The sequence below is a fragment of the Sminthopsis crassicaudata genome, chromosome 1 (genome assembly GCF_048593235.1).
Source record: "Sminthopsis crassicaudata isolate SCR6 chromosome 1, ASM4859323v1, whole genome shotgun sequence".
NCBI classification, from domain to species: Eukaryota; Metazoa; Chordata; class Mammalia; order Dasyuromorphia; family Dasyuridae; genus Sminthopsis; species Sminthopsis crassicaudata.
Genome location: NC_133617.1, coordinates 497,013,377 through 497,041,174, shown reverse-complemented (window position 1 = coordinate 497,041,174; position 27,798 = coordinate 497,013,377). Strand labels below are relative to the sequence as shown.

The 27,798-nt window shown below is 34.5% G+C and overlaps 1 protein-coding gene across 8 annotated transcripts in view; it reads left to right on the top strand.

Moving 5' to 3' along the window:
- CCDC192 (coiled-coil domain containing 192) overlaps positions 1-27,798 on the top strand; it is a 323,587-nt gene that overhangs the window by 43,068 nt on the left and 252,721 nt on the right. For 5 of the 8 annotated variants that reach the window (XR_012484650.1, XM_074281452.1, XM_074281451.1 and 2 more), the window contains one exon: positions 21,885-21,992. The exons of 1 other annotated variant lie outside the window; for it this stretch is intronic. Coding sequence is in view for 6 of the 7 variants with exons in the window: in XM_074281452.1 (XP_074137553.1) it covers positions 21,885-21,992 (108 nt within the window). In the remaining variant the exon portion in view is untranslated. The remainder of the gene's footprint in view (positions 1-21,884; positions 21,993-27,798) is intronic. 2 more of the 8 variants (XM_074281456.1, XM_074281455.1) reach the window with 1 other exon arrangement.

Below are 27,798 nucleotides of genomic sequence, written 5' to 3'. Positions count from 1 at the left end.
TCATGGTAGGAGCATATGCACTGATGATGGTGGTATGGTCCTTTCCTATAAGTAGCAAGTGCATTAATCATGAGCCTGTCATTCACTTCTTTTGGTAGGCATACAAGCTTATTGACTGAATCAGTTTTAATTGCGAAACCTACACCAGCTTTAGGGCTTGTCCCATCAACTGTGACCACTCCAGAAAGACATATATTCAGTGCTGACTTCAGTAAGCTGGTTTTCATTTGTCAGCCCTTGTTTAGCTCAGGGTAGTTATTTGGTTGTGACACCTCCTGAATTCTCACATAATATGAGCTCTTTGTCAGGTTTACTGGATTTTGTGTTGTCCATAAGCTTGTGCCCACCCCATACCTATATATGAGCAAGATCATCTTTTTTGTGTGATTTTGATCCTAGACTAAGATCCCCATTTTCCAGAGTAAGCAGGCCAGGATTGGATGAGGCAGACAATTTTAGGGTACTCTTTCTTAGCCCTTTCTTCATACTAGCAGGTGAATGGTATAGTCCTTCAGACCCAGAAGACTGCTTCAGTCTGGTGAGAAGACAACCCTATGGCCACTTGTTTGCAGGATGGTAACCACAGCACCCAGTGTATTGCCATCTGCTGCTACTTCACATGCCTGTCACTATAGGACTTTGAGATAGATAAAAATGGTAAAATGGTGTGGGGTGAGGCAGATTTTCATGAAGTCAGTAGCCTCACTCTCTCTTCCAGAGTCATCAGAGTCCAATGGCAAGATAAAGTCAAGATAACTAGTGATGGCTCAGGACGCAATATATGATTTTGGCATCTTTGACATCTAACCAAGCTCCAGTAGCTCCTCAGATTCTGCTTCAACCATCTTCATGGATTCTTGGAACAAATTATTCTCATCTGCACATTTTCCCAGGGGAAGTCTTCACATGCTTGGGTTAGGGCACCCACTCCAACTCACTGAAGGGTTTGAGACACTTCAGTTCCCTTCAACTTGGTTTAGCCCATCTGTCAAAATGTTTTTAACAGGACGTGGCTGCTGGGCAAGGTATAGCTTCATGTAGCCATGGGTGGTAGTTGGGTATATCAGGAGGGCACCAAAGGTGGAAAGCAGCCCTGAAAAAGGCTCAGTGGTCTTCACACCAGAGGTGCTAGTCTTCCCCTTGAACACATCCTACAACCCCTGTACCGCACTCTACTGTGCCACCTAGCTAACTGTTGAATGACCTACAACGATCTCATTTGTTCCAATCTTGAACCTAAACTTTTAGGATATTGGACTGGATTGGAACTAGATGAGGTCAGTCACATAGTTTTGTGCAAGTGGGACATAATGAGCTTATTGTATTGGGGGATGGACAGTACTGAGGAAAATGAGCTAAGATAGGCCTTGGTGCTTCCAGTGGTGCTTTTAGTATGCCTCTGGAATGGTAGCCACTTACTGTGAAACATCCTCAGTTCCTGGGAGATAAATGGTGCCAGAATGCACAGAGCACTGACCCGTAGAATCAGGAAGACTTATTTTCCTGAGTTCAAGTCTGCCCCCTGACACTTACTAGCTGTGACAGCTGGGCAGTCATTTAACCCTGTTTGCCTCCATTTCCTCACCTATAAAATGAGTTGGAGAAGAAATGGCAAACCGCTCCAGTACCTTTGCCAAGAAAATCCAAATGGTATTACAGAGTCCCCACTGAGCAACAGATGTTCAGTGGCAAAGGGCCAGTCATGCTGTATCCTATTGCTTAGTTCAATGTAAAACTTGTTAGTTCAAAGCTCACATTACTTCACATTACTATTGGTACCACAGCCAGACATCATTGTGCAACTCCTCTCCAAGGAAATATTGGGGGATCAAAGGGTGGCACTGTTGGAAGGGAATTTGCTTTATGAAGTCAAGGGGAGGGTAAAAGTATCTAACTAGCTTCTGGTAGAAACCCCTTAGAGGACTCTCATTAGATAATGATGCTGTATCTTTTCTCCCTGGTTTCCCCTCTCCCCCCCCCCCCCCACCAAGCTATGGGGCTCTCAGGAGAAGGAAGATCTTGGTTAGGGAAGACTATATGGATGATGATACAGATCACTTCTCTCTGACCTGTAATAAGGATCAGTGACTATGCAAGAAATAGCTTCTCTGGTGCAGTTTTGATAATTCTGGAGCTGCTGCCACTTTTGATCAACTTTTACATTGAAACTCACTAGGAACAGCAAAGATCTGGCATCACTTACTTTGTGGATCTGCTCATTTAGATGCAGGAATTAATCCTTCCTAGGACTCTTTCAGAATCAGTCACTCCTTCAGGGAACTCCTACAACTTTTTATTTTATTTCATTTCTTCTATGTTTCTGTTTTAGGTTTTGTTTTTTTTTTCTCTTTTTCCTTTAGTGATACTTGTATCAGGCTTTTTGAATAATAGATAGCAGAGTTGACACATTATAACCCTAAGACAATTTAAATGGTTAGAAGGCTCTATTTAAGAATTTTATCATCAAAGGGTGAAATATAGTAAGAACAATAGCCTACCTCCTCTTGGCATGCAAGTTTGGCCAAGAACTCATTTCTAAAATACATAGAGAATTGACTCAAATTTATAACAGTTCAAACCATTCTCCAATTGATAAATGGTCAAAGGATATGAACAGACAATTTTCAGATGAAGAAACTGAAACTATTTGTAATCATATGAAAAGTATTCTAAATCACTATTGATCAGAGAAATGCAAATTAAGACAACTCTGAGATACCACTACACACCTGTCAGATTGGCTAAGATGACAGGAAAAAATAATGATGAATGTTGGAGGGGATGTGGGAAAACTTGGACACTGATGCATTGTTGGTGGAGTTGTGAAAGAATCTGGCCATTCTGGAGAGCAATTTGGAACTATGCCCAAAAAGTTATCAAACTGTGCATACCCTTTGATCCAGCAGTGCTATTCCTGGGCTTATATCCCAAAGAAATATTAAAGAAGGGAAAAAGGACCTGTATGTGCCAAAATGTTTGTGATAGCCCTTTTTGTAATGGCTAGAAACTGGAAAAAGAATGGATGCCCATAAATTGGAGAATGGGTGGGTAAATTATGGTATATGAATGTTCTGGAATATTATTGTTCTGTAAGAAACAACCAGCAGGATGATTTCAAAGAGGCCTGGAGAGACTTACATCAACTGATGCTGAGTGAAATGAGCAGGACCAGGAGATCATTATACACAGCAACAACAAGATTATATAATAATCAATTCTGATGGATGTAGTTCTCTTCAACAATGAGAGGATCCAAACCAGTTTGACTTGTGCAGTGATGAAGAGAGCCATCTACACCCAGAGAGAGAATCATGGGAACAGAGTGTGGAACACAACATAGCATTCTTATTCTCTCTGCCGTCATTTGCTTACATTTTGTTTTCTTTTGCAGTTTTTTTTTTCTCTTCCTTCTTGATCTGATTTTTCTTTTGCAGCAAGATAACTGAATAAATATGCATATGGATATTAGATTTAACATATATTTTAACATATTTAATGTATTGGATTACCTGCCATCTAGGGGTGGGGGTAGGGAGAAGGAGGGGAAAATTTGGAACAGAAGGTTTTGCAAGGGTCAATGTTGAAAAATTACCTATGCATATGCTTTGTAAATAAAACGCTTTAATAAAAAAAAAAGTTGGCCAAGCTTTTCCATAAAAGATATTGATGATACCTTCCTGGAGACTTAGTTGGTTCACTTAACTAAAACTTAGATTGTTGATATAATTTCCTTTGTATGACCAATACAAAGCCACAAGGACTTCTGGAAGCTCTGATGCCTGTCAGGTAGATCATGATGGATATCAAGCAAAAGGAGCTTTGTGTACCTGCATCAAATCAAGATTTTTGATGCCTATTCTCATCAAATATCCTTCCCCTATTGTGGCTAAATAAATCTTTATTTGTCCACATCAAAAATCAATAAAATATACTGTACCCCAATAGTAAGAGTTCTGGATTTGAATTTAATTTGAACTCAGGTTGGAATCTTTGCTTTGCTACTTAATACTTGTGAATATTATAATATTTGTGAATCTTTTATAAGTCACTTTAGTTCTCTGGGCTTCAGTTTTCTCATCTGTAGAATAAAGAAATTGGGCTAAATGACCTCTAAAACTTCTTTCATTTCTAATAATATAGTTGGAAGGAACACAAAATGACCAAGTGGGCCTTAGCCTGGGACCTATTGCTGGTCAATCAATGAGAGTCAGAGTGATTTGGGTTTAAGGTATAGTCCTCTCCAATAAACCCCCAGATATATTACTATATTTCAGTGATCAAAATGTACATTCCTTTGGGCAGAGCACCTGCTGGTAAAGTTCCTTTAAGGACTAAATAGTAGGCTCTTGAGTCTCTCCATTTTATCAGAGGCAACTAAGATTCAGTGAGACTTTCTCAGATTCCTTTCTTTTTCCATGCCTACTAGAATGAATATCTTCTAATTACCCAGACTGTGGAAATTGTTGTGGAACATTTACCTTAAACAAGAGAATTTGTATTTTCTAACTTTCTCTGTACAGACCTCATACTAGGAGGAGATGCTCCAGATGAGCTATTCAATTTAATTGTGGATTTCTTTGAAGTTATAAAGAATTTTAATAATAGTATTATTAACCTTCTGAAGTATTTTTTGTTATATTAATTTTCCCAGTTTCCTTTTTCTTCTTTTTCTCTCCCCCTTTAGAAAAAAAATGGTTAATAAATTTTTAAAGTACTTTACTCATTTTGAATGCCAATTGTGAGACAGTTAACATTTACTGATTGTGTACTTGTATCATGATTCAATGTAAAATGAAAAGTTTTACGGATGGGGTTAAGTCAGACAACAACAAATAAAGCTTTTTTTTTTTTATCTTGGGCAGTAAAATCTTTCCTGGCTTACATATGCTGAAATTTAAAATTATTATCTTAATAATAGGCTGGTTTTCAAAAATATTTAGATTCAAGTTGAAAGCGAAATTCTAGTTAGTCAATATGGGTCTAGAACCTAGCTTTTTAAATGGTGGTTCTCGCTCTTTTATATTGGATCTCATAACTAAGTTGATGAATTATGATTTATTGTGAGTAAATATTTGATTTGTAAATCTATTTTATATGCTTATATATCCCTTGTCATGGAAAAATTTCTTGGGTGAAAAAGAGTTACAAGTGAAGAAGTTTAAAAGAAGGTCTAGAATACACCCTAGTTAAAACAAATTGTGACATTTCAGAATCAATAATTACATCAAATATGATAATTCAAAGCTCCACATTTTCCAAAATAAACTACGTCAATACCATAATTTTTTGTCTTGAGAAAACAAATAGGAGATGTTTTTAAAAAGAAAATATTTTCACAATTACAGGAGCGTGAAGATTTTATTACTGAACATTCTTGGGCACACAGACCCATTCTCTCCAATCCAAATTAATATCTATCCAGTTATCAGAAGTTAATGTCTAGGGTTGTTGATTTTTCAAAACTATGAGTATCTAGTAATAGCCCATTTAATTCTTAAAACAAACATAAAGGGGCCAGTGAAAAGAAAACTGGAAAGCAATCCAAAGAGAGACTTAGAAAGTAGGTTTCATTTTACAGGGCTCATGGCAGCAAGATGAATGTGAAGTACTATTTTTATAGATAGTCTCTTATATATCTATGTACATGTGGGGTTGTCTAATACAGATGAAGATGTGGCTCCTGGATAGCATGGATAAACACTATTGGGACTTGGTCTACCTTTGTGGTGAAGCTTTTATTGGTATCACTACAGCCACATGACTTGGCAATAGTGTGAGGAAGAAATAAGGAGTAGGGTAATAGGATCCAGCATCATTTAATTGGAGTGATCCCTTCTATCTCTAAGAAGAATATTTGCTAGACTATTATCTATCTATAACACCTGAAATAACTCTAGTGCAGGATGTGATTCCAAAGGGTTCAGAACAAACAGATAGTGATCACTTTTGTAGTAGAGGATATCCCTTAGCTTGCATTTGACACTTTAGCTCTTTTAGCTAAATGTTGGTTACACACATGGCCATTTAAGTAGCTGGCAAATTTATCAAAACTGCAAATGAATCAGGCAAGTTATACACCAAACAGAACACATCATCAGTATAAGAAAAAGAATCTTTGTTCAAATGAGGAGGGAGAACAATGTTACCTTGGAAGGGTATGCCCTTAGCAATCTTTTGGGCTGCAGGTATTGGAAATCAAAATGTTTGATGAGTTTCTTCATGTCTGCAGGTTGGGGGCTCAGTCTGCCATTTTGAATTCTGTGCTTTGCCTCTCTCAAACCTACCTCAAAAGTGTGATTAATAAATTGAAGACAGTCTCTGCTACATTTTCACAGCTCATTTTTCTTTTAAACCAATCAAAAGTCACATCCCTTTTCATGTAAGCAGTACAAGTTATTGTTCTTTATCTCAAGAAAAACCAAACTCAGATTTGTGAAGAAGCAGGATTATATGTGGATTAAAAAATATGCTCAGAAATTAAATTACTGCTCTAAAGCTACTCAGAAAGTGTCAGAGCTCTATTTGAAGTTAAACCTTACAGCTCTAAAATCCAGAAGCTTTTCCGTAGCACCAATTTATTTGCTTTTATCCAATGGGCATAAGAAATCATGTAAAGTTTAAAATGGAAATATTACACAAAAACAATGCCAAATATTAAGTAATCAGCTATGTGCAGGGTATATTGGAGAGGAAACATGGATAGTAACTGAAGAGTATGGTGGTAGTCTAGTATTAGATATGTTTCTGGAGGCAGAAGAAAAGAGATATAGGGAAGACCTTATGAAGTCAGAAGCAATGGAACTTGGGGACCAACTGGTTGTGGTGCTTATAAATCTAGTGGGAAATGAAAAATGACAGAAAGTTTGAATCTGGGTGAATAAGGATTGTGCCAGTGACAAAAATAGGGAACTGCAGAGAGGAATTTGGTTTGAGTAACAGTTGCTTGTTATCAGGTTCTTGGTCTTCTAGAATTAATATTACACGGAAATTTTTTTCCCAAAGAACATAATATCCTAGGCCTTAGGCCCAATTTTTCCTGAATTTAAATGAAAGTTTGTAAAGATCTCCTTGTTAAACTTTTTCATGATTTTCTTATGTTTAAATGTGATTTTCTAGGTTCTCTTTGGTATTTTTTCCTCCTCTTTTCACTTGGTTTCTGGTAACCTTTCAATTTTTGTGCTAGAAAAGTTGCTTGGGTTCATATTCAATTATTTTTAAGTTTTTAAAGGAATTTTTTTTTGAGGAAATCTTAAATATCTTGCCCAATCTCCTTCAGTTAGTCAGCAAAAGACCTTGGACAAAACACAAAGGTTCTGACTCACATTCCAGGGTAGTTTCTATTACACCTCTGAAAATGTGGGCATTATATTTAGTATCTCTTGTTTAATCTCTACAAATAGAGGTAACTATAGTTGGGCTAAGAAAAATACCTGTGCATGTTTTGCTCTGAAAGATACTTATTTGGCAAACAACATTTCTACCCATTAATCTTTCAAACTATAGAGTATACTTAAAGCCTCATTAATTTTACATATATTTCTTAGCTCCCAATTTGCATGTTTCTGCAGAGAATGCACTTAATTCTAAAACTTTTAATTTATTTTGTCTGACCAACTTATGTTTTCTTCTGTAGAAGATGATTGTTATTAAGGTAATGAAATATGACCTTTTGGTTACAATAAAAATATACAAAAAAACTTAAGAGGAAGGACTTATTGGCAGCAGCCTATCCTAAACAATAAAAGCACATAAGCCAAGAATCCCAAGCCCAGGTTTTGTTTACTCAAATAATATAAACCTCTGACAGGAAGGACTGGTAACAAATTATTCATTAACTGTCTTCTTAAAAAGTTCTTTCAAGTTAACTTAAAAAAAAAAAAAAGAGAGAACTGGATCTTCCCTATGAACTAGTTTTCCCAGTTTAGAAAATCTTATTTTTCTTGCCATATAATACCTTTTAAAGTGCAGTCTTTCTGATTGCTAGTTCCCCAATGTGAATGATCAATGGAATGACATATTCTGGTTATCCTCTGTTAACATTCTCTTTGTGAAAACTAGATACTCAGCAGGAATTTCCTATTCAGTGAAACTTAACAAATCCTTTCCAATTTTTTTCTATCTAGAAACTCAAATGAGTTGGGCTTCTTTAATTTAAAATTTAAGAAAGAACTTCATGCTCACAAGAAAGACACTCCAAAACTAACAACTTTAAGAAAAAATCTTATTTTTGCAACTAAATATCCTCCTAATATTCTAAATCAATGTCAGGGGCTGCTAAAATGTGGTCCAGGGTAGCTATGTGACCCTGGGCAAGTCACTTAACTCTATACATCTCAGTTCCTCATCTGTAAAATGAGCTAGGAAAGGGAAATGGCAAATCCTTCTAGTATATTTGCCAAGAAAACTCCAAATGGGGTCATAAAGAATCAGACATCACTGAACAACAAACAACAAAATCAGAACTTGAATAGAGTTCAACATACATGAAGGGATTTGAATTTTACCTTCTGGATGAAAGATCCAAAAAGAAATACATAAAGATTAGAATACCAGTCTAGGAACACAGATTAAGAGCTAAAAAGGACTTTAGAGGGGTTCTTTTTATGTAACATCCAGTTAACATTACTAGCTTGTTTTATACGCTAAGGTCCATATGTTCTCTCTTTTTTTCAACTTTACAGAATTTGTTTTTAGATGAAAATTTTACAGTGTACTTATATTCACTTTTAAGTCCCTAACTAAGGAAACTTTTTGACATTGAAATTATTGGACATCGAAAATTATTGATATTTAGCCTGAGATGTGGGTTTTCTGCCTGATTTTACATTTCATCTATTTCTAGTTAACTGTTCATGGTTGAGGCAAAATTCAGGTTTACTAGAAATGTTTTGGGTAATGAAACAAAAAATTATGTGTATATAGATAAATGGATAGATAGAAAGAAGAAAGGAAAGAAAAAGAAGGGAAGGAAGGAAAGAAGAAAAGAAGGTAAGAAAGAATGAAGGAAGAGAGAAGAGAGAGAGAGAGAGAGAGAGAGAGAGAGAGAGAGAGAGAGAGAGAGAGAGAGAGAAAGAGAGAGAGAGAGAGAGAGAGGAAAGAGATAGAGAGAGAGAGAGATGAGAGAGAGAGAGAGAGAGGAGAGAGAGAGAGAGAGAAAAGAGAGAGAGAAGAGAGAGAGAGAGAGAGAGAGAGAGAGGAGAGAGAGAGAGATGAGAGAGAGAGAGAGAGAGAGAGAGACTCGAAGAGAGCGAGGATTTTTATCCTGAGTCTTTTGCTCTGAGATGGCTATAAAGCTGATGACTTTTCTCTTTATCATAGATGTGCCTTACTTTTGTTCCTCAGTGATGTGCTGGGATGTCATGCTATTTCCAGCTTTACCTTCTCTCTGTCTGGCTTCAAAACAGCTCCTTCCTTCTTCAGGAAGTCTTAGACTATTGATCAAGTTTCTCTTATAATTCTTTGATTTATTTAAGGGGGTATGCAAACTCTGTTCATTAATAACTTTATTGATTAGGTCAAAATGTGTTCTTATCTTAACAAAGGTAATTGCTTTTAAGTAATTGGAGTCCCTTCCTTATATTAGGATCATAGATCAAGAATTTAAAGGGACCCCAAAGATTATCTAGTCCAACTCTCTTATTTTCCAAAAGGAGAAACAAAAATTCATATAGGTTGTGGCTAAGTGACTAGTCAGGGGTAACATAAGGGGTACTTGTGGAAGAATGTTTATTTTTCTCCTTTAAATTGTCTACTTTTTTTTTAAAGTACATTCCTGAGTGTGTGTGTGTGTGTGTGTGTGTGTGTGTGTGTGTGTGTGTAAGTAAACAGCCTCTATTCCTTTATATGGGGTTTTACATATGTCTATTCTATGCTTTATGTACCCAGTGGAGGATAGTCTGTTGATAAAAATCTAAAAATTAGGACCAAGATTAAGTAGTTTTGTCCCTGCTATGCAACAATCAAATTCACAATTAAAGTTAACACATTGGAAATGTCAATCTTTTCCTGAAATGTAATTAAAACAACAACAACAAGACTATTATCAATTCCCCTATAAGCAAATGTTCCAACACGTAGGCCTGAACAAGCCATTTTAGTGTCTTTGCCAAGAAAACCTCAAATGGAGTCAAGAAAGTCACAGAAAATTGAAAAATAGCTAAGCAAAGAACAACCCAACTCAGCAACTAAGTCTGACATTGTACACCTTATTCTACACTTACAGTTCCCCACTTCTAAGAATATACTTTGTTTAATTTTTTTATTTTAGATTTAAACACTAAAAAAAGAGAATGCTATATGAAACTATGAGTTTCTATTGCAAACAGCTTTTTTAAAAAAGTAAATAAATTCTATACATTATTTTCAAAACTTTTATGCTTTTTTCTGAACTTCTCTTTTATACATTATTTTTTTTACCTCTGTTATTATCACTTTTACTAATCTTCCCCTTTCCCCCAAAATAAATAAATAAATCAACCTTGAGAGAAAGATTTAAAAATACACTTTGTAGCAAATATGCATAGTTGAGCAACATAAATTCACACATTGTGTCAAAAAATTTAAGGCTCTTTGTGCACCTTGGATCTATCACCATTCTGTCAGAAGGTGGGTAATATGTTTCATAATAGGTCCTCCTGTTGTTGCTTGTCCTTCATTTTCATAGAGGACCAATGGCATCGTGGGTGATGTCTTGACTTGCACAACAATTGGATTTAAGGGAGACAAAGTTGCAAAAAAACCTACAGCCTCACTCTCTTTTTTTAGACATCCAAGTCCACTGGCAGGACACAAAGTCAGAATGACTGGTGATGTCCCTGGATGTGGAATATGACCTTGGTGTCTTCAGTATCTGATCAAGCTCTAAGTGCTTCACTCATCTTCATGGCTGTTAAAACAAATCGTTCTCATCCTTCCTTGGTAGCTTTATGTCAGATTAAGGGTTTTGTATTTAATTCTAAAAGCAATAGGGAGATATGAGGTCATTGCTCTGTTAAAATAGTACAGTACATTTAATTAGCCTTCTAGTAACGTATTTCACTTTGAAATACCAAAGTCACCCTTCAGAATCATGCAATCATTTTTGGAATTCAAATATAGGATTTTATCTCTATTATATTTCATCTTATTAGATTTGACTAATAAATCTAGGATATTAAGTTGGGCTATTTTGGGCTTTTCCTAGTGATTAAGAAAACAAAACAACTTCTCTGCTTACTTATCTTAATGACGCAAGACTAATCCCAATGTATGAATCATAAGCTTTTGTGTAATTTATTAAGTAAAGAATTTTTCTGTAGTTAGTTCACTTTTTTTTCCTTCAGGAACAGGTTCATAAAATCTGTTCTCAAGATAACCTCTTTGAATTCCAAAACCATACAGACTATTTTAAAAGTAGAAGTGAATAGTACAAATTATATACTTTTTTCATTATTTCATATTAAATTTTCATTTGTTTAAAATATTTGCCTTGACTGAAATGGATGGTAATATTGTTTTGATTTCAAGGTAATGAGCTAAGGAAACAGTCATCAATGCCTTATCCCTCTTTCTAAGACACTAAGAGGTGCTAGCTAATGAATTTTGACAGGAATATATATATTTGTACTTTCCTAATTTTCCTGATTCAATAATAGTGCTATATGTATGTATAATTTTACTTTTAAATGAGAAAAATGCCTTTTTTGTTATGCTGTACAAGGCAAAAAGTGAGTAATATCCTTCCTTCCTCTCACCCTAGAGAAAGGAAAAAAAAAAGAAAAAGAAAAAAACACCCTAAAATTCCTGTGTTTGCTTGATTTGTCTCTTTAATAAGATTCTTCTTTGTTTTCTGTAGAGTTAGCCTGATCACAAGGCAGGAATAATATAAATTGATGACTCCTTTTGCTTAGAGACCTATTCAACTAGCAGTTACGAAAGTAGATACTCTTTTTTTTGCTAAGAATTTTACCAATGAATTTCTAGGCCATACTAGTTAGCTTTATTAGTTGAATGATTTTAATCAGAAAAAAAGTTGTATTATAATGAGAAATATGTACATATATATCTTTCTTTATATGGTTTTTATGCATCTTTGACTCTTTTTTCATTATTAACCTTGAATTCCTATTGGTCTACTTTCTACTGGTCCTTTGAGTTCACTTATTAATACCAATTTTAACATCTTTCATCTCATTGTTTTTCTATTGGGGCACTAATGCATTGTTGGTGGAATTGTGAATTAGACCCAATCATTTTGCAAAGTAATTTGGAGCTCTGCTCAAAAGGCTATAAAAGTGTGCCTATCCTTTGACTTAGCAATAGCAGTATTAGATCTTTATCCCAAAGAGACTTTTTTAAAAGGATGTATCAGTATAAAAATGTTTATGGCAACTCTTTTTGTGATGGCAAAAAATTGGAAACAGAAGAAATCGCCCATCAATTGGGAAATATTTAAGCAAGTTGTAGTTTTTGATTGTGGTGGAATACAATTAATTATACTGTAAGAAATGACAAGCAGGATGGTTTCAGAAAAATCTGGAAAGATCTGAACTGATGCAAAGTGAAGTGAGACCATTGTACACAGCAACAACAGTATTGTATAACAATCAATTTTGAATGACTTACTCTGAACAATAAAATGATCTAAGACAATTCCAAAGGATTCATGATACAAACTTCTTTCTACTTCCAAAGAAGGAACTAATGAAGGCTGAATGGAGATTGAAGCATATTTCTTTTTGAAGCATACTTTTAAAAACTTTATTTTTCTTGGGGCTTTTTTTTGGTCTATGTTTTCTTTTTACAACATGACTAATATGGAAATATGTTTTGCAAGGCTGCATATGTGTATCAAATTGCTTGCCTTCTCAATGAGGGGCAAAGGAGGGAGGGAGAGAATTTGGAACTTAAAATTTTTAAAAATTAAGATTAAAAATTTTATATATAATAAGACATTTTAAAAAAATTAATAAAAAGAAAGTTTTTTTACAGTGTTCCTGTCCTTGTATAAATTATTCTTCTGATTGTATTCACATGTCCAAATAAAAAAGGAATAACATTATATTCTATAGTTTCAATGTTCCCCTTTAAAGTCAGATAATTAACAATTTTATGTTAATTTCTCTGAATTAATAAAATTTATCCAAATAAGTATGATCATGTCTTGATTGATTTTTAAAAGATGTTTTAAGTGTACCAATTTTTTTGGGGGGGAGGGAAATGCCCACAATATGGGCATATATAATAATTGAAATTGGACTAAAAGAAAGAATGTGGGTTCCCATGTACAAGATTAATAGGATGTTTCCTGATGAAGCTCTTAGGAGAGTGCATTTCCCCTTGAGGGATATTTCTGAGATGTCCTGCCAGTAACACAGATCTCTTTTTCCCTGGCTTGGTCTTTTGTTGCCTCAAGTGCTAATCTCATATTATTTATATCTGTGTTATTAATCTCTATCTGCTTAGAAGCTCTCCTGTTTATGGAACTTGTACTTGCTTAGGGATAGGATTTCAATGTGTTTCCATTGTGTTTGAGATGTCTCAATGAAACCACTGTCTCTTTTTTCCACCTTTATGCCTTAACTTTGCTGAAATGGTCACTTTATAAATATCTCAATCTTACCTCAAATTTCAAAGCTAGTTTTAAATATACACATACACATGGATTAGCAGCAACCACATTATTTTCTTTTATATAAAAGGGGAAATAAATGATTGCATTTTTTAAAAAAAGAAAAAAATAGTCATCTGAATCAAGAGATTTTATTTGTTAAGAATATGGACAAAAATATTAGGCACCTATTATTTGCCAAGCTTGATGATTTACAAATATTACTTAATTTGATTCTCACAACAAATCCTAAGAGATAAGTGTTTTTATTATCCTCATTTTCAGTTGAGGAAACTGAGGTAGACTTGCTCATTGTCACATGACTAATAAGTTTCTGAGGTCAAATTTGAACTCAAATATTTCTGAGTCCTGTCCTCTATCCCTTGAGCCACCTAACTAGAGTGAAGACTCACTGCTCTGATTCCTGTTCCAATTCTATATGGTATGGGTTAAATATTTTTATAGTTTTTAAAAGAAAATTGGTTAAATCATAGTGAAACAGTATCAAGAATGTTTTGACATTCTGTGATATCTATGTTTCTGTTCTAATTCTTTGATGAATGTGTAATATTCTAAAACGTTTTGACTTGTGTCCTTTTTGTGATTTTATAATGTAAAATGGGGTTCTGGTCAGTTCAACTATATATGTTCTTCATAGCATTAAGAGTAACCTTGTCTAATGTCATAGGCCTTCATTCTACCATGCTCCTCTACCTGGATTAGGCAGGTAGGTGGTATAGTGGCTAGACTACTGGGCCAGCAGTCAGGAAGAGCTGATTCCAAATTCAACCTAAGACATGTAGTAGTTCTGTAACCTTGGAACAACCACTGAATCTCTGCCTCAGTTTTCTTAACTGTAAAATGGAAATAATAATAGCACCTACCTCTCTTTAGGTTGCTTTGAGCACAGCATAATGCTTGGCAGATAATAGGTTCTTCATAAGTGCTTATTCCTTTTCCCTTCTACACTAAATGCCAATTCCATTTAACCATTTAATATTAATTAGCTCTTATAAAAGGATATTTGAAAATATAGCAAGAGCAAAATATAAATTTAATGGGAGTCTGGCATGTATGCAGAGAGCCTCAGTTTGCTCAGCTAATAAGAATTTTCCCATGTGGAGGAGTTGGCTTCTGGAAGGATCATGATAGCATGAAATGGAAAAGTTTAGGAGACACTTGGTCATGGATAGACTGTAACTGGCTCCAATCTGCTTTGTGTTGTTTAATCATTTTCTAGTCATGTCTGTTTTTTCTGGTCCCTTTTGTATTTTTGTTTTCATTTTGTTGTTGTTGCTGTTGTTGTTATTGTTTTTTTTTGATGAAGATACAGAAGTGGTTTGCAATTTCCTTCTCTAAGTCATTTTACAGATGAGGAAACTGAGGCAGACAGCAATTAAATGTCTTGCCCAGGGATACCCCACTAGTAAGTGTCCGAGAAAAGATTTGAATTCAGGAAGATATCTGACTCCAGGTGGCACTCTATCCATTCTATTACTTAATGATAAATAAAATGGGGCTTAGAAAGGAAAGAAATGGACAGAGAATTAATTATTTAGAAAGAAAAGGATAAGCCTTGACCAAGAAATTAACTTTCTGAAAATTACTAGATGTTCTATCAGTAAAGGAGCTTATAGAAGTATAGATTTTTTTTTTTTTTTAAGTGAGGATTTTTCACTGTGGGAAACAGGAAGGTAGGAAAGACATTTTATACTGAAAATAAAATTGAAAAATTAACAATGAACCTTGCCCGAAGTTAAGGTTCTTAACCTAGTATCCATGAACTCCCAAAGAGTCTAGGAGTAGATTTTAGGGATCAATGATATTTATTTAGCATTTTCTTCAGTTAAATGGAGGATTATTTTAAGAAAGTTTACATTGGCTTCATCAAACTATCAAAAGGTCCATGATATATTAAAAAAAAAAAAAAAGGTTTAAAGACCCTACCATAATTGTATATTGTTTCTTGGCATGTTAGATATCATGATTAGCAAGACATTTAAAAACTGAGTTTTTATTGCAAGGGTAGTAACACCATATATATTTAAGAGGAACTAAGGAACTTTGGGATTCCATCTGCTTGGTAGCAGGCAACACAGATGTCACATATATAATGCTTTTCTTGACAAATCCATTTAATTACCATTTGAATTCTTACTATGATAAGAGCAAAATATTTTAAAAGTATAATTATTGGGAACATCTTAACTAGGGAATATAATGTAGTGAATGGAGTGTTTGGCTTAGTGCCAGAAAGACCTGGATAAGTATCTTCCTCTTGATTTTTATTAACTATGTAATCCCAGGCAACTTTCTGAGTCTCATAGATTTCTCTTAGACTTAAGTATTATGTTATAGATGGATTGTGATGGGATAATTGATTTTTTATATATAATATGATAATTATTGGAAAGATATTATAATACCATAATGCCTGACATAGTGCTTAAATGCTTCTTTAATGAATTAAAGAAAGGAAGTAGAAAATCTGCAGTTTCTGTTGGGAAGAGGGGAAAAGGTTATTGGGAAATTTACAGTTGTCTAGTTAGACTAGAACATTGTATATATCTATCTATCTATCTATACATATCCTGAGACACTTATTTTATAAATTTCAAGTAGCTTTTCATTTTCAATTTGTCAGTCTAATTTTTTAAAATGCCTGATTAGATTGGTATGTTCAGGATACATTTATGTATTGTTTCATTTTTTTAAAATTAAAAATTAAAATATGACCTTGCTGTGATCATGACTAGTGCTCAGTGAAGGCATTTTTATTTTTGTTTTATTTTATTTTTTGCTAGAGGTCATATTTTAAATTTTTAACCAAGTTCAGGATCTTTGGACTGCACAATAAAATGCTATGATACTTTGAACAAAGAGATGGAATTATTGTGATTAGAATATTTGCCAGAAGCAAAGAAGCAGGATCTTCCTTTCTCCTGCTGGGCTAATTATGCTAAAGTCCCAAATGTCTGTCTGTGAAAAACAAGAACAATAGGCAGAGGTAGGCTGAAGCTAATGCCTTCAAATGTTAAGTTTTCATTGTGATTATTTACACTTCAGAAATCAACTAACACAAAAATCAGGGCTTGATCTATTGTATTTTTTTTTTTAACTATCTAGGTTTAAGTGATGAAGAAAATGACTATGTCTGAGTTCAACCCTCCTTTTCTTCTTTTTCTTATAAGTGTTTATTGATACTTTTTAATTCTTATATCATCATAGTATCCCAAGTATCTCATCCCCATTTTCTTATAGAGTCATCCCATTTGACAAATAGAAATTTTTTAAGAGAGGAAAAAAAAAAGATCAAATCAACTGATTAATAGGTTGAAAAACGTCTAAAAATATGTGCAGTGTATAACCTGTGGATTACCTTCATGAAAGATAGCTTGAGGATATTGATGTCATCTCATATCTCTTCATTTGAGATCTATTTGATTTTTAAATTTTTGTTAAATTTAATTTTGATTTTTCAGTATATTGTTTTTTCTTCTGCATTATTGTAATTACTATGCTTTGCTTACTTCACTCTATCAATTGTTAGGTTTTTTTCCATGTTTCTCTGTATTTATCACACACATCATTTCTCACAGCACAGTAACATTCTGTTACATTCATGTACCAAAATTTATTGAAGCATTCTCCAGTTGATGGACATCTACTTTCTTTCCAATTCTTAGCTATTATGTGTTACTATTAATAATTTGGAGTATATGGGGAACTTATTTTTTCTTTTATGAATGGCTTCCTTAGAGTATATGGCCAGTAATGGTACAAAAGTATGGACATTTAAATTACATTATTTGAAGAATTTCCATTTTTCTACAACAAGATGTTAGTATGGCTATCTTTCTACAGCCCCTCTAACATTGACTGTTGCAATTTTTGGTCATTTTCGCCAATTTTAAGGGTGTGAGATAAAATCTTAGGTCAAATTTCTTTTCCTATTTCAGATAAGAGTGATGTTCATTTGCTGCCCACTCTTTCTTATTCCTTCCTCCTTGCTTTGAAAAGTCTTTTCACATACCTCAATGATTAAAAATAGCAAATTTCATTCCTTTATTCCATAAATTAGCATATTTCTCCTTTTATGCTCCCTTCTTTTCACTGCTTATAGTCCTCAATAGAGAAACAACCCATCTCTTTCCCCAAAGTTCTGTTTTTCCAATTTAACTTATTTAATATCTTTTGAAGTTATTAAGATTCTGAAGGGATATTTGTTTCTTCTCCCTATTAGAATGTTAACACTACATTACTACAGATCTCCTTCTAACTGCTGAAATAAATTCACCTTTTGAGGTTTCTCTTGATTCTTGCGTTTATATTTCAAAATTCTTACTAGCCCTGGTCTTTTCATCAGAAATGTTTGAAAGTCTATTCCATTAAAGATTTTTTTCTCTGTAGGATTATACTTAGCTCTGTAGGGTAAGCTATTATTCATTATAAGCTTATTTTTTTCTTTTTTAAAATATTGCATTCCAAGATATCCTTTATTTTTAAGCAGAAACTGAAATATCTTTGATGATTCTGACTGTAGTTTCTTGGTACTTGTATTGTACCAAGTACCAATTCTTGATGAATTTTTACATTATTTTTCTTTGATGTGAAAACTCTGGGTTTGCTATGCTATTCCTTGGACTTTTGTCTTTTGGAAATTGTTTTAGGTGAGTGGATTCTCTAACTTCATTCTGCTCTCTAGTTATAATAGATTTAGAAATTTTCATTTTTGATTTTTTGAAATGTAGTGATCCATGTTTTCTTTTTCTTCTTAAATATTGTTTTCAGGAAATCCAATTATTCTTAAGTGATTTCTCTAATCTATTTTTCTAAGCCAGTTGTTTTTGATATCAGATACCTGTTTTGTTCTAATATTTCTTTCTATCGGGACAGTTAGGTGGTACAGTGGATAGAGCACCAGCCCTGAAGTCAGGAGGACCTGAGTTCAAATTTGCTCAGACACATTATTTCTTAGCTGTGTGACCCTGGGCAACTCACTTAACCCCAATTGCCCCAGGAAAAAAAAGAGTTCCTATCTCATAGAGACATTGATTTCTATTTGGTCTATTTTAGTGTTTAGGGGAATCTTACACTCTTTTAATTTCAACTGTATTTTATTTTTTCCAATTTCATGTAAAGATAGTTTTCAAAATTCATTTTTGTAAGATTTTGAGTTCCACTTTTTTTTCTTCTTCCTTCCCTCCTTTACTTTCTCCTCTCCAAGATAGCAAGCAATCTAATCCAATGCTTATACATATAAATAATTCGTGTATATATTTGAAACATAATTCCATGGAATCTCCCACTCTTACTACTTTGTATTTGTAATGACAAACACATGACCAAAGTAAAATTAAGAATGTGTAGTTTTGTGAATGCACATGAATTCTGCATTTCTTTCCACAAGGATTTGGAATACAGATGGAATGGATGCTTGAAGGACTAAACAGATATCCTCAGTGTATTTTTTAATTTAAGGACAGTCTTCTTTTCTCCTTACCTTAAAAGAGAAGGGAGAGCTGAAATCTCATTAGAGAAATGTTATTGTATGTCATTTGTTCTCAAAAAGGATCATGACATCAGGGAGATGATGCCATGACATGTAAATGAATTGGATTTAATGAGGGAGGGCTGTGCCCAAAGTCACCAGCCTTACTTTCTCTTGCAAAGCCATCTGGGTCCAGTAGCCAGATAAAGATCAGGATGACTGGAGATGGCCCTGGATTCAGTGGGAGATCTAGTCCTTTTTAAGCTAAGGTCTTTTCCCCAGGTCTCAGTTTGACTGAGGCAATGCCCATTTAATGATTAAAGCCAGGTAGGAAAGAGATGAGGCAAAGAATAGCTTTAGGAAATATGAGAGTGTGTGACTGAATGAGAAAATAAGGTCTTGAGAATAGCATAACAGTAAGTCATTTAAAATTGCTGCCATAACCTCCTGGTGGTGAACTGTGTAGAAGCCACATGGAAAATGATGTAATGTTCTTGTTTGCTGAACAAAATTTGTGTTGCTCTTACCTCCTCAATCTTGACCTTGCTATGGCTCTTGTGCTAAATCTATATGTCTAATTTTTATTTCTTGGAGACTGCTCATTTTGTGTAAATAACATGGATTTTTAAAAGAAATTAACTTCTCTAATATAACATGCATTGTGTTTGTGTATCCTATGGGAAATTAAATGCATATGAGAGTAGCATTATGGTTAGTCTAGATACATAGAAGAAAAGACAGAAATAGGCTTTTATCTAATTAAATGTTGGGACTATAGATGGGGACTTGAGTTGATCAAAAGAAATTTTATCAACATCCATTTTTGTAGCTTTCCAAATAGAGAAGAATAAATATTTCTGGACTTTCTGGGATATAGGATGAGCCAGCAGTTTTCCAATGGAAGAAGTTTTGCTAATGTGAGAGGAAGTCATCCTCATCTGAGTCAGAGGCCTCAAAACATTCCTTCTTATTTTCTCTCTTAGAGAAAGTTTAAAGAATCCTAACCCTATACTCCCAGGAGCAGAAAAAGAACATTGACTAAAGGAAAATTTATGCTCTTGGAAATTTATGAAAGAGGAGCTGAGAAACGGGGGTACCAATCACAGGAGTCGCAGTCGGGAGAGAAGGGAAAACTCTTACCAACACTGATATATGTGTGAATGTGTGTTTGTGTATGTAAGTGTATATATGTGTGATATATGTGTATATTTATGAGTGTGTGTAGTTGTGTTTCTGTGTGTATATATATATATATATATATATAATATATGAATATATAAGTGTGTACATGTACTTGTGTGTGTATGTCTGTGTTTTTTGAGGGGAGGACAAACCTGTAAGTTAGTATAGGGACTCCTGATGAGGAATTTTCTCCACCAATACAGATTAACACCTTTTCTACTACTTAGAATGTTAGGAAGGTGTCTGGACAAAGAGATTACTTGCCCAGGATCACATAGCCAGTCTGTGTCATTGGCAGGACTTGAATTCAGGATCTCCTGATTGATTACCTCTCCACAATGTCATGCTGTAATATAGACACTATATATGTATACACACATTTATATTTTAGCATGTAGTCATGTAAATACATCTGGAAAATTTACATATATTTGTATATATGACTTTAGGCTCAGAGAACAGTAGGAAAGAGGCTCTGCTTTGTGATGAATTAGAAATAGGAGCTGCAGAACCTACCATAGGCAAGGATATGAGAGGAAGACTTATTATTAAATATTAGCTAGTATAGGGATTTTTCCCCTTCAGTTTGCAGGCTTCTCTGCAATTACTGAATATTGTCACAAAACGGAAATCACAGACACAAGAGACAGCAATACCAGCACAACTTTGAGCTGGTCATGCTCTGATGATTTTATTTTGTATACCTTTCAGGATATCCAATGATCCCCAAAAAGCCTGTGGTCAAAATCAAATGACTTCAAAATTGTTTTGAATGGAAAATTCTCCCATCTGCTGATTTCAGAGATTTCAGAGATGTCCTAGGGGATACTGATCTGTTTTTAAAGCATATAAAATCTTTCTTTCATGTGCTTTTACTTTACCATAAAAGGTAAAGTTAATACTTTTAACCAAATTCCAACATGAGTAGCACCATAGACTTTTCGCCAGAAGGGACCTTAAAGATCATTTAGTCTCCCCCTCCTCCCCTTTCTGGATGAGAAATTGAGGTCCAGAAAAATTAGATAACTTCCTTAAGGTTACATAAGTAGTAAGTATTCAAGCAAGATTAGGAACCTGTGTCCTGGAATTTTAGAAAGAGGCCATTTTCCATTGTACCACTGCATCCTAGCAAGCAGATTCCAACTCTCAGAATCTCCTCATTATTTAGATTTAATAGGAAATTCTTATGTTCTTTTTAGGGTCTAAACTGTCAAGCTCTTTTCTTAAAGTCTATTGGTGAAAAGAAAAAAAAAAAAAGACTTATGTGCATTTTCTGGCCCTCACCTAATTTGATTAGATTTTAGCCTAATAAAAGGTTCATTAAGGGAATTATTTATACTATTTTGGGGTCTACCTACTGGGATCCTCAAATTACCACTTTTATTTCACCTGTCAGATTCTTTTAACTTGAGGGAACCAATGTAGCTCTTGGGATATCAATTTATTATTTTAAAAAATTCTTACTATATGACTGGCCTAACCCTCTGTCTTTCTTTTATGAACCTCCTCAAAAACACCTTCATTGGTGATATGCTGTAGCAAATTTATACCCACTAGATTCTTTGGGTTATTTGTAACGGATTCTTTTGTTATAAAAATTAATATATTATCATACTTTTAAAGACAGAAGCCCTGGAATCAGGACAGATGGCCCATGCTTTGACACAGCTGGAAGAATTGGAACTGTGCCTAAAAGAAGCAGAAAAAAAGGCTAAGACATTAACAGAGCGGGTAAATATCTGTCATTTGAATGGCAAATATACATTTTAATTAATCATCCAGGAAGCATTTCTAAAATGTTTACTCTGAGTGAGATACATACTAAGTACTAGTGCTAAAAAGACAAAAGTTAAAGTTCTTCCCTCCAAGGAGCTAACATTCTAATGAAGGTGACATTTATTCATCTTAGTTTGGGGAGGAAGTAGGGAGTAGGTTGGGGAGGGGGGAGCAGCAAAGAAGATGAAGAAGATGATAGTCTTTAAGTTGCATCTTGAAGGAAACCTGGGATCCCCTGGGAGGGAGGGAGCTAAGGTACATGAGTACAGAGGCCCACGAACCAGAATTGGGGCATTTAAGGTCAGTGTGGCTGGAATGCAGAGTGGGAGGAAGGGATCAAAATGTAGGAATACTAGAAAGATAGAAAAAGGTCAGGGGATGAAGAGCTTTAAATGTCAAATGAAAGAATTTAGATTTGATCCTGGAGGCAAGAGAATGTTACTGGAATTTGTAGAATAGTAGGGTAACATGAATAGACCTGGGCTTCATCAAGATTACTTTGGGATTTGAAAGGATGATAGATTGGATTTCAGGGAAAATCTTCATTTGGGGAAGCCAGAAAGGAGCCTATTGCAATAATCTAGATGATGGGTCTGTCAGGTAATCAACAAGAAATTGTTAAACACTTATGTTTTACTATGGCACTGTGCTAAGTGCTGAGATTACAAAGAAAAGCAAAAACAGCCTCTACCTTCAAGGAACTTATATTCAAGTGGGGAGGAAACATGTAAATAAGTAAGCAAATAAAAAATACATATAGAGAAGATAGTAATCCATATGGAATAAAGAAGAGTAAATACTGGATAGCAAGTATAACATCATTGAGTTTATGACAGGAGTATAAAATATAAGAAGACTAGTTCTGTGGGAAAGGGCCAGATCATGAAGTGCTTTAAGTTACACAGAGAACATTCTATCTTGGAGATGATAGGAAGCTACATGGTGGTATATAATGAGACTGATATTTTGGGAAAATCACTTTGGTCACTGTATGGAGGATATTTTGGAGCAAGGAGAAACTTGAGATAGGAAGTGAGAAAAGAAACTTGCAATAGTTCAGGTGAGAGCTGATAAGATAGGAGGATAATGTCTGTGTGAGTAAATAGAAGTTAGAAATAACAGGATTTGGGAATTAATTGGATATGTAGATTGGGGGAGAGTGAGAAATTAAGTGTGACATTGACTTTGTCAGCCTGGATGATTAGAAGGATGGTGGTTTCTTCTATTTTTTTTTTTTTTTTTTTTTTTATTCAGACATTTGGAAGAGGAAGATTTGGGGAGAAAGGTGAGTGGTGTTTTAGATATGTTGAGTTTGAAGTGTCACTGGAATGTATATTTTGAAATATCAGCACTTAAAAACTGTGTGACTTTAGGTAAATTACTTAACCCTGTTTTCCTCAGTTTCCTCATCCATAAATTTGAGCTGGAGAAGGAAATGCAAATCACTCCAGTAGCTTTGCCAAGAAAACTCTAAACGGAATCCTGAAGAGTCAGACATGAGTGAACTACAATAACATTGGCAGAAGTAATTTGCCTAATGGAAGTTCCTCACCCTGATCATCACAATTCTAAACTGAAATAAAACTAATAGTTGACTTTCACATGATGCTCTACCAACATTAGTTCCTTTGATCTTTACCATGAACCAGTGAGATTTATTGATAGAGTTTCTTTACTGGGGTTTTTCTATGTCAGTGAAATTATGATTCACAGTGACAAAAATGTGTGTATTTATGTATTTGGGGTATTGCTTGTGTGTATATCTATGTATATACACATGCACACACATGTTTACTGCACAGCTTTTCTGTGAGATAAAATTGAGTCCTGAATTTTGGGGGAATTTTTTTTAGTGTTCTCATTAAAGGAGGACATAACTGGTATTAGATTTCATTAACATTTTAATTCTCTAATTGAATGGCAATCAACAATTTCTAATTTAAATCAATAAAGGGTGACCTGCATTTGGCTATATTCACAGAGGAGGTAAAAAAAAAGTCTTGGAAGAGAGGATGAACTTGTTGGATGCACAATTATTCAGATTCTGCACTTAGGCAGCTTCCCTGAACCTGACCTTGGCTTGTGTGAAGAAGAAAAAAGTTACCCCAAATGGGAAGACATATGAGAAAGGAGCACTGGGGAAAAGAAGAAGCAGGAGAGAAACTATCAAGAGAGGTTGCTGAGACTTAGACTGAAAGGGGTTGAGCCAGTCTGATGCCAGTCAGGATGATCTGAGCACAGTCTATGAACTGGGCTAAATCAGAAAGAGAGAAAAAAAAGCAGAGAGGATGAAATCCTTCCCCTTCCATCCCATCTCTCTACCTGCAATCCTCTACCGTTAATTGCTATTTATCCACTTTAACATTTTATTTCCCCCTGTCCCAGTCAGGGTATTTGAAAAGCAGTTGAGGTAGGAGTAAGAGAAGAATCCAGAAGATTCAATCTTTTTAAAAATGTTTTTATGTCATTAAAAGATGAAAAAATCTTTATGGCCAACAAAACCTTAAATAGCTTGTTGTATGTTAGTTAACATAAGCAGTATTCAGTATAAATAACACGAGGGAAAAAAAACCTTATTCTGACAAAAGCTATTTTGTACAGCAGTTATATTGTGGTGGGTGTGGCCTGAGAGAAACAAAATGGAGGTACTGGGGCTGGACCTCAAAGAAATATCTGGAACCAAGTAAAGACAAACACTCCTAGACCAGTTTTCTATTTCTTTTGTCAAAAACAAAACAAGCTCAGAAAGTCCTCTGACTGATGGTAAGCCTTTAATTTCAGAAGCTTTGGTGATTTGTCATTTAGCCTCCCAAGGTCTTCAAAAAAAACTAGTCTCTAAAAGGATGGGTGGGTGGGCAAGGTGGACTGGTACTGAGGATGCTGGGCATTCAGTGGCTTAGCAAAGAGGACTTTATTCGTATAGATGCAATAGGTAAACCTCTGCTACCCCAACAAGCTATCAGTGCGAAACTCGTTCATATAATTTTCCTGGTCAAGTGATGAAAAAAAGGAATGCATTTTTTACTTTATTTTCCCCCCTTTTCAGCCCTTCTACTTCTTGCAAGCAAGCTACAGTTAAGCACAGATTTATTTATATATACATTCATATTGTGTGGGAGGGGGTGCTAGACCTCCTTACCCAAACTGACTACTCAGACATCTTCAGGAAGCATTTATTCAGTCCTTACAAGGAGAAGTCCAAACACACACCAGCTGAGCAGACAAAGAGCCTCTCAGCTCCCATCTCCCAGCATGGTGTCTGGCCTGGCAAGCCTGAAGTAGTGAATTGAATAGCTAGCAAAAGACTTGGGTTCTTTGGATGGATTGAAAAGGAAATAACCATTGCCCAATGGTCAGCAATGCTATCTACTTCCTATGGTTCACATAACTTCCTGAAGTTTAGGCCTAGGGATTGACCTTTTCTGCCCTACAGCCCTCTGAGAATAGGGATCTGGTGACTTCCTGAAATTTAGGCCTAGGGTCTGACCCACTCCATCTCATAGATTTTTTGAGAAATATTTACCAGGTCCCATTCAATATATATTGAATATGATGTTGTGCAACATTAATTTTCTCAATTTCCTCAAAATTGATCTCTCAAAAAAATATGTTGAACTAAAATGATCTCTAAGAGCTTTTCTATCTTCAAGTTCTAGGATTCTTTGTAGAATTTAATTTTTAAAAAGTATATATTTATTTATCCTGGCCTTAAAGTCTTTACTGTTAAAAGAGAAAATGTATATGAAAGAATTTTATAAATTATAAAGTATAGGATTATAAATTATAAAGGATATATGACAGTGTGTAAAACATACTGTTATCATAATCACAATGAATCTAAGGAAGAGCAATAAAAAAAATTTATGGCTTTAAGGAAAATAGTACAACTGCATTAGATTAAGTCTTTTTTTTTTCTTAAACTGTACCCACTGAAGTTGTATTGCATGAATTTTCAGGGTCCTTTTTAGTTACCGACAAATACATTGCAGTTCTTTTATCCATGCAAGACTGTGACACATATCATTAGTACATGATGGATGTGTGCTTCACAATTCTATAGATAACATCTTTAGTCTCTCCTCCTGAGTTGTATGACCCAGAGTTTGGGTAGGGGAGATCAGAAAAGGATATATTTTTTAGCCAAAGAAAAAGGATGTTTAAACTATTACAAAAGTCTTTACCATATTCATTTGCATAAGACCAAAGTAGACACCTTCTTTATCAGCAACTAAGTAATTGACATTTGCATAATTAGATTGGATAAGAGAAGTGAATGAGTTCCTAGGAATAATTCAAAGTCTTACCTATTTTCTTTAGAAAGTGTAAATTGAGAGGAGGTTCTGAAGGAGACATTCAGTACATTCAGTGTCTTACTGAAAAAGAAAAAAATGTATCAACTAATATTGCACAAAATTGAGGCAATTAATTCTCCCCCAAATCCACTCTTAACAGTTCCAAAATTTTCAAAACCACATGAATGAAAATTAACATTGACTTTGAAACATTCACTTTGAAAAGGTAAATATACTGCCTCGAGCTTATTTCTCTAGAATCATTTTACTGGCATTTTAAAATACTCTTTTTAATTAAGTTTATTATTTCAATAGAATTGGCAATCTTCACTGCTACCATTGAAGGAGGTTAATTAAAATATAGACACTGTACTCAAAGTAATTAATCCTGGATTTTTGCTTTCACTAATTCTTTAAACATTAGAGACTAATGAAAATTAAAGAAGCATTCTCTTCTCCTTTCCTATTCAAATAGCCACTTTTAAATCATGAAAGTGCTGGGACTTTGCCTTTGTGGTAGGGAGTAAGTTAAGGGGAAGGTAGGAGTTGGTTTAAAAAAAAAAAAAACGAAGAATAGACCTTTCTTCATTTTTTTTTTTTTTTTTTTTTCTTAATAGGAAATGGAATACCTGTCTCAGGCAGCCAAATTTTTGTCCACTGGGTGCCACTGTCTTCCTTACCAGCTTAAGCCATCAAGTATTTTCAAAATGTCAAATTTTCTTTAGCATCAAAAGGATTAATTATGTGCTACTTTTTCTCCCTGAGGATTTTCTTGACTGTTATGCAAAGCTAACTTAATGAGAAGGGATTCTTCTTGGGGAATTTCATAATGGTTTCCTAATGACCAAGAGAACCATATATATATATATATATAAATTTGAGTTGTTTTTTTTTTTAAAGGTCAAATGAATTTTCAATTTTAAGGTAGAACTGAGATCTAAAGAAGCACTTGTATGCTAGATTGACAATATGTCAAGTGCAGCTCTCAGTGTTATTAAAATTCTATGGTAATAGTTCAGCAATAATCTGGGTCTTATTCTCTCCTTTGCTCTACCCTCTCCTCATTCTCTTACTCAACATGGACTTCAACAAGATAGTATATTATTTATAGGCTTGTCAAACTTTAAAATTGTATGATTTTATAGATTATATTTGTATAATTTGTATTATTGTATAAATGGTCATTGGTGTAATTTTAATAGCAGCAGCAGCAGCAGTAGTAATGGTGGTTGGAGTAGTAATAGTTGTTTTTGTTGTATTGTTGTTGTATATTTTTTTGAAAGCCAGCTCTGATTAAGCTTCAAGTTTGGAATAGGAATGAAATGACTTTTGTAGACCATCCAACATTTAATAAAGGAAAGTTTATTTAGCCACAGAATGGAAAGATACTAAGCAGGGATGAGTGCAATTTGTCTTTGTGTTGACCATGGTGGCATGCCAGTCAAAAGTATGTGTAAAGCTTAAGGGAA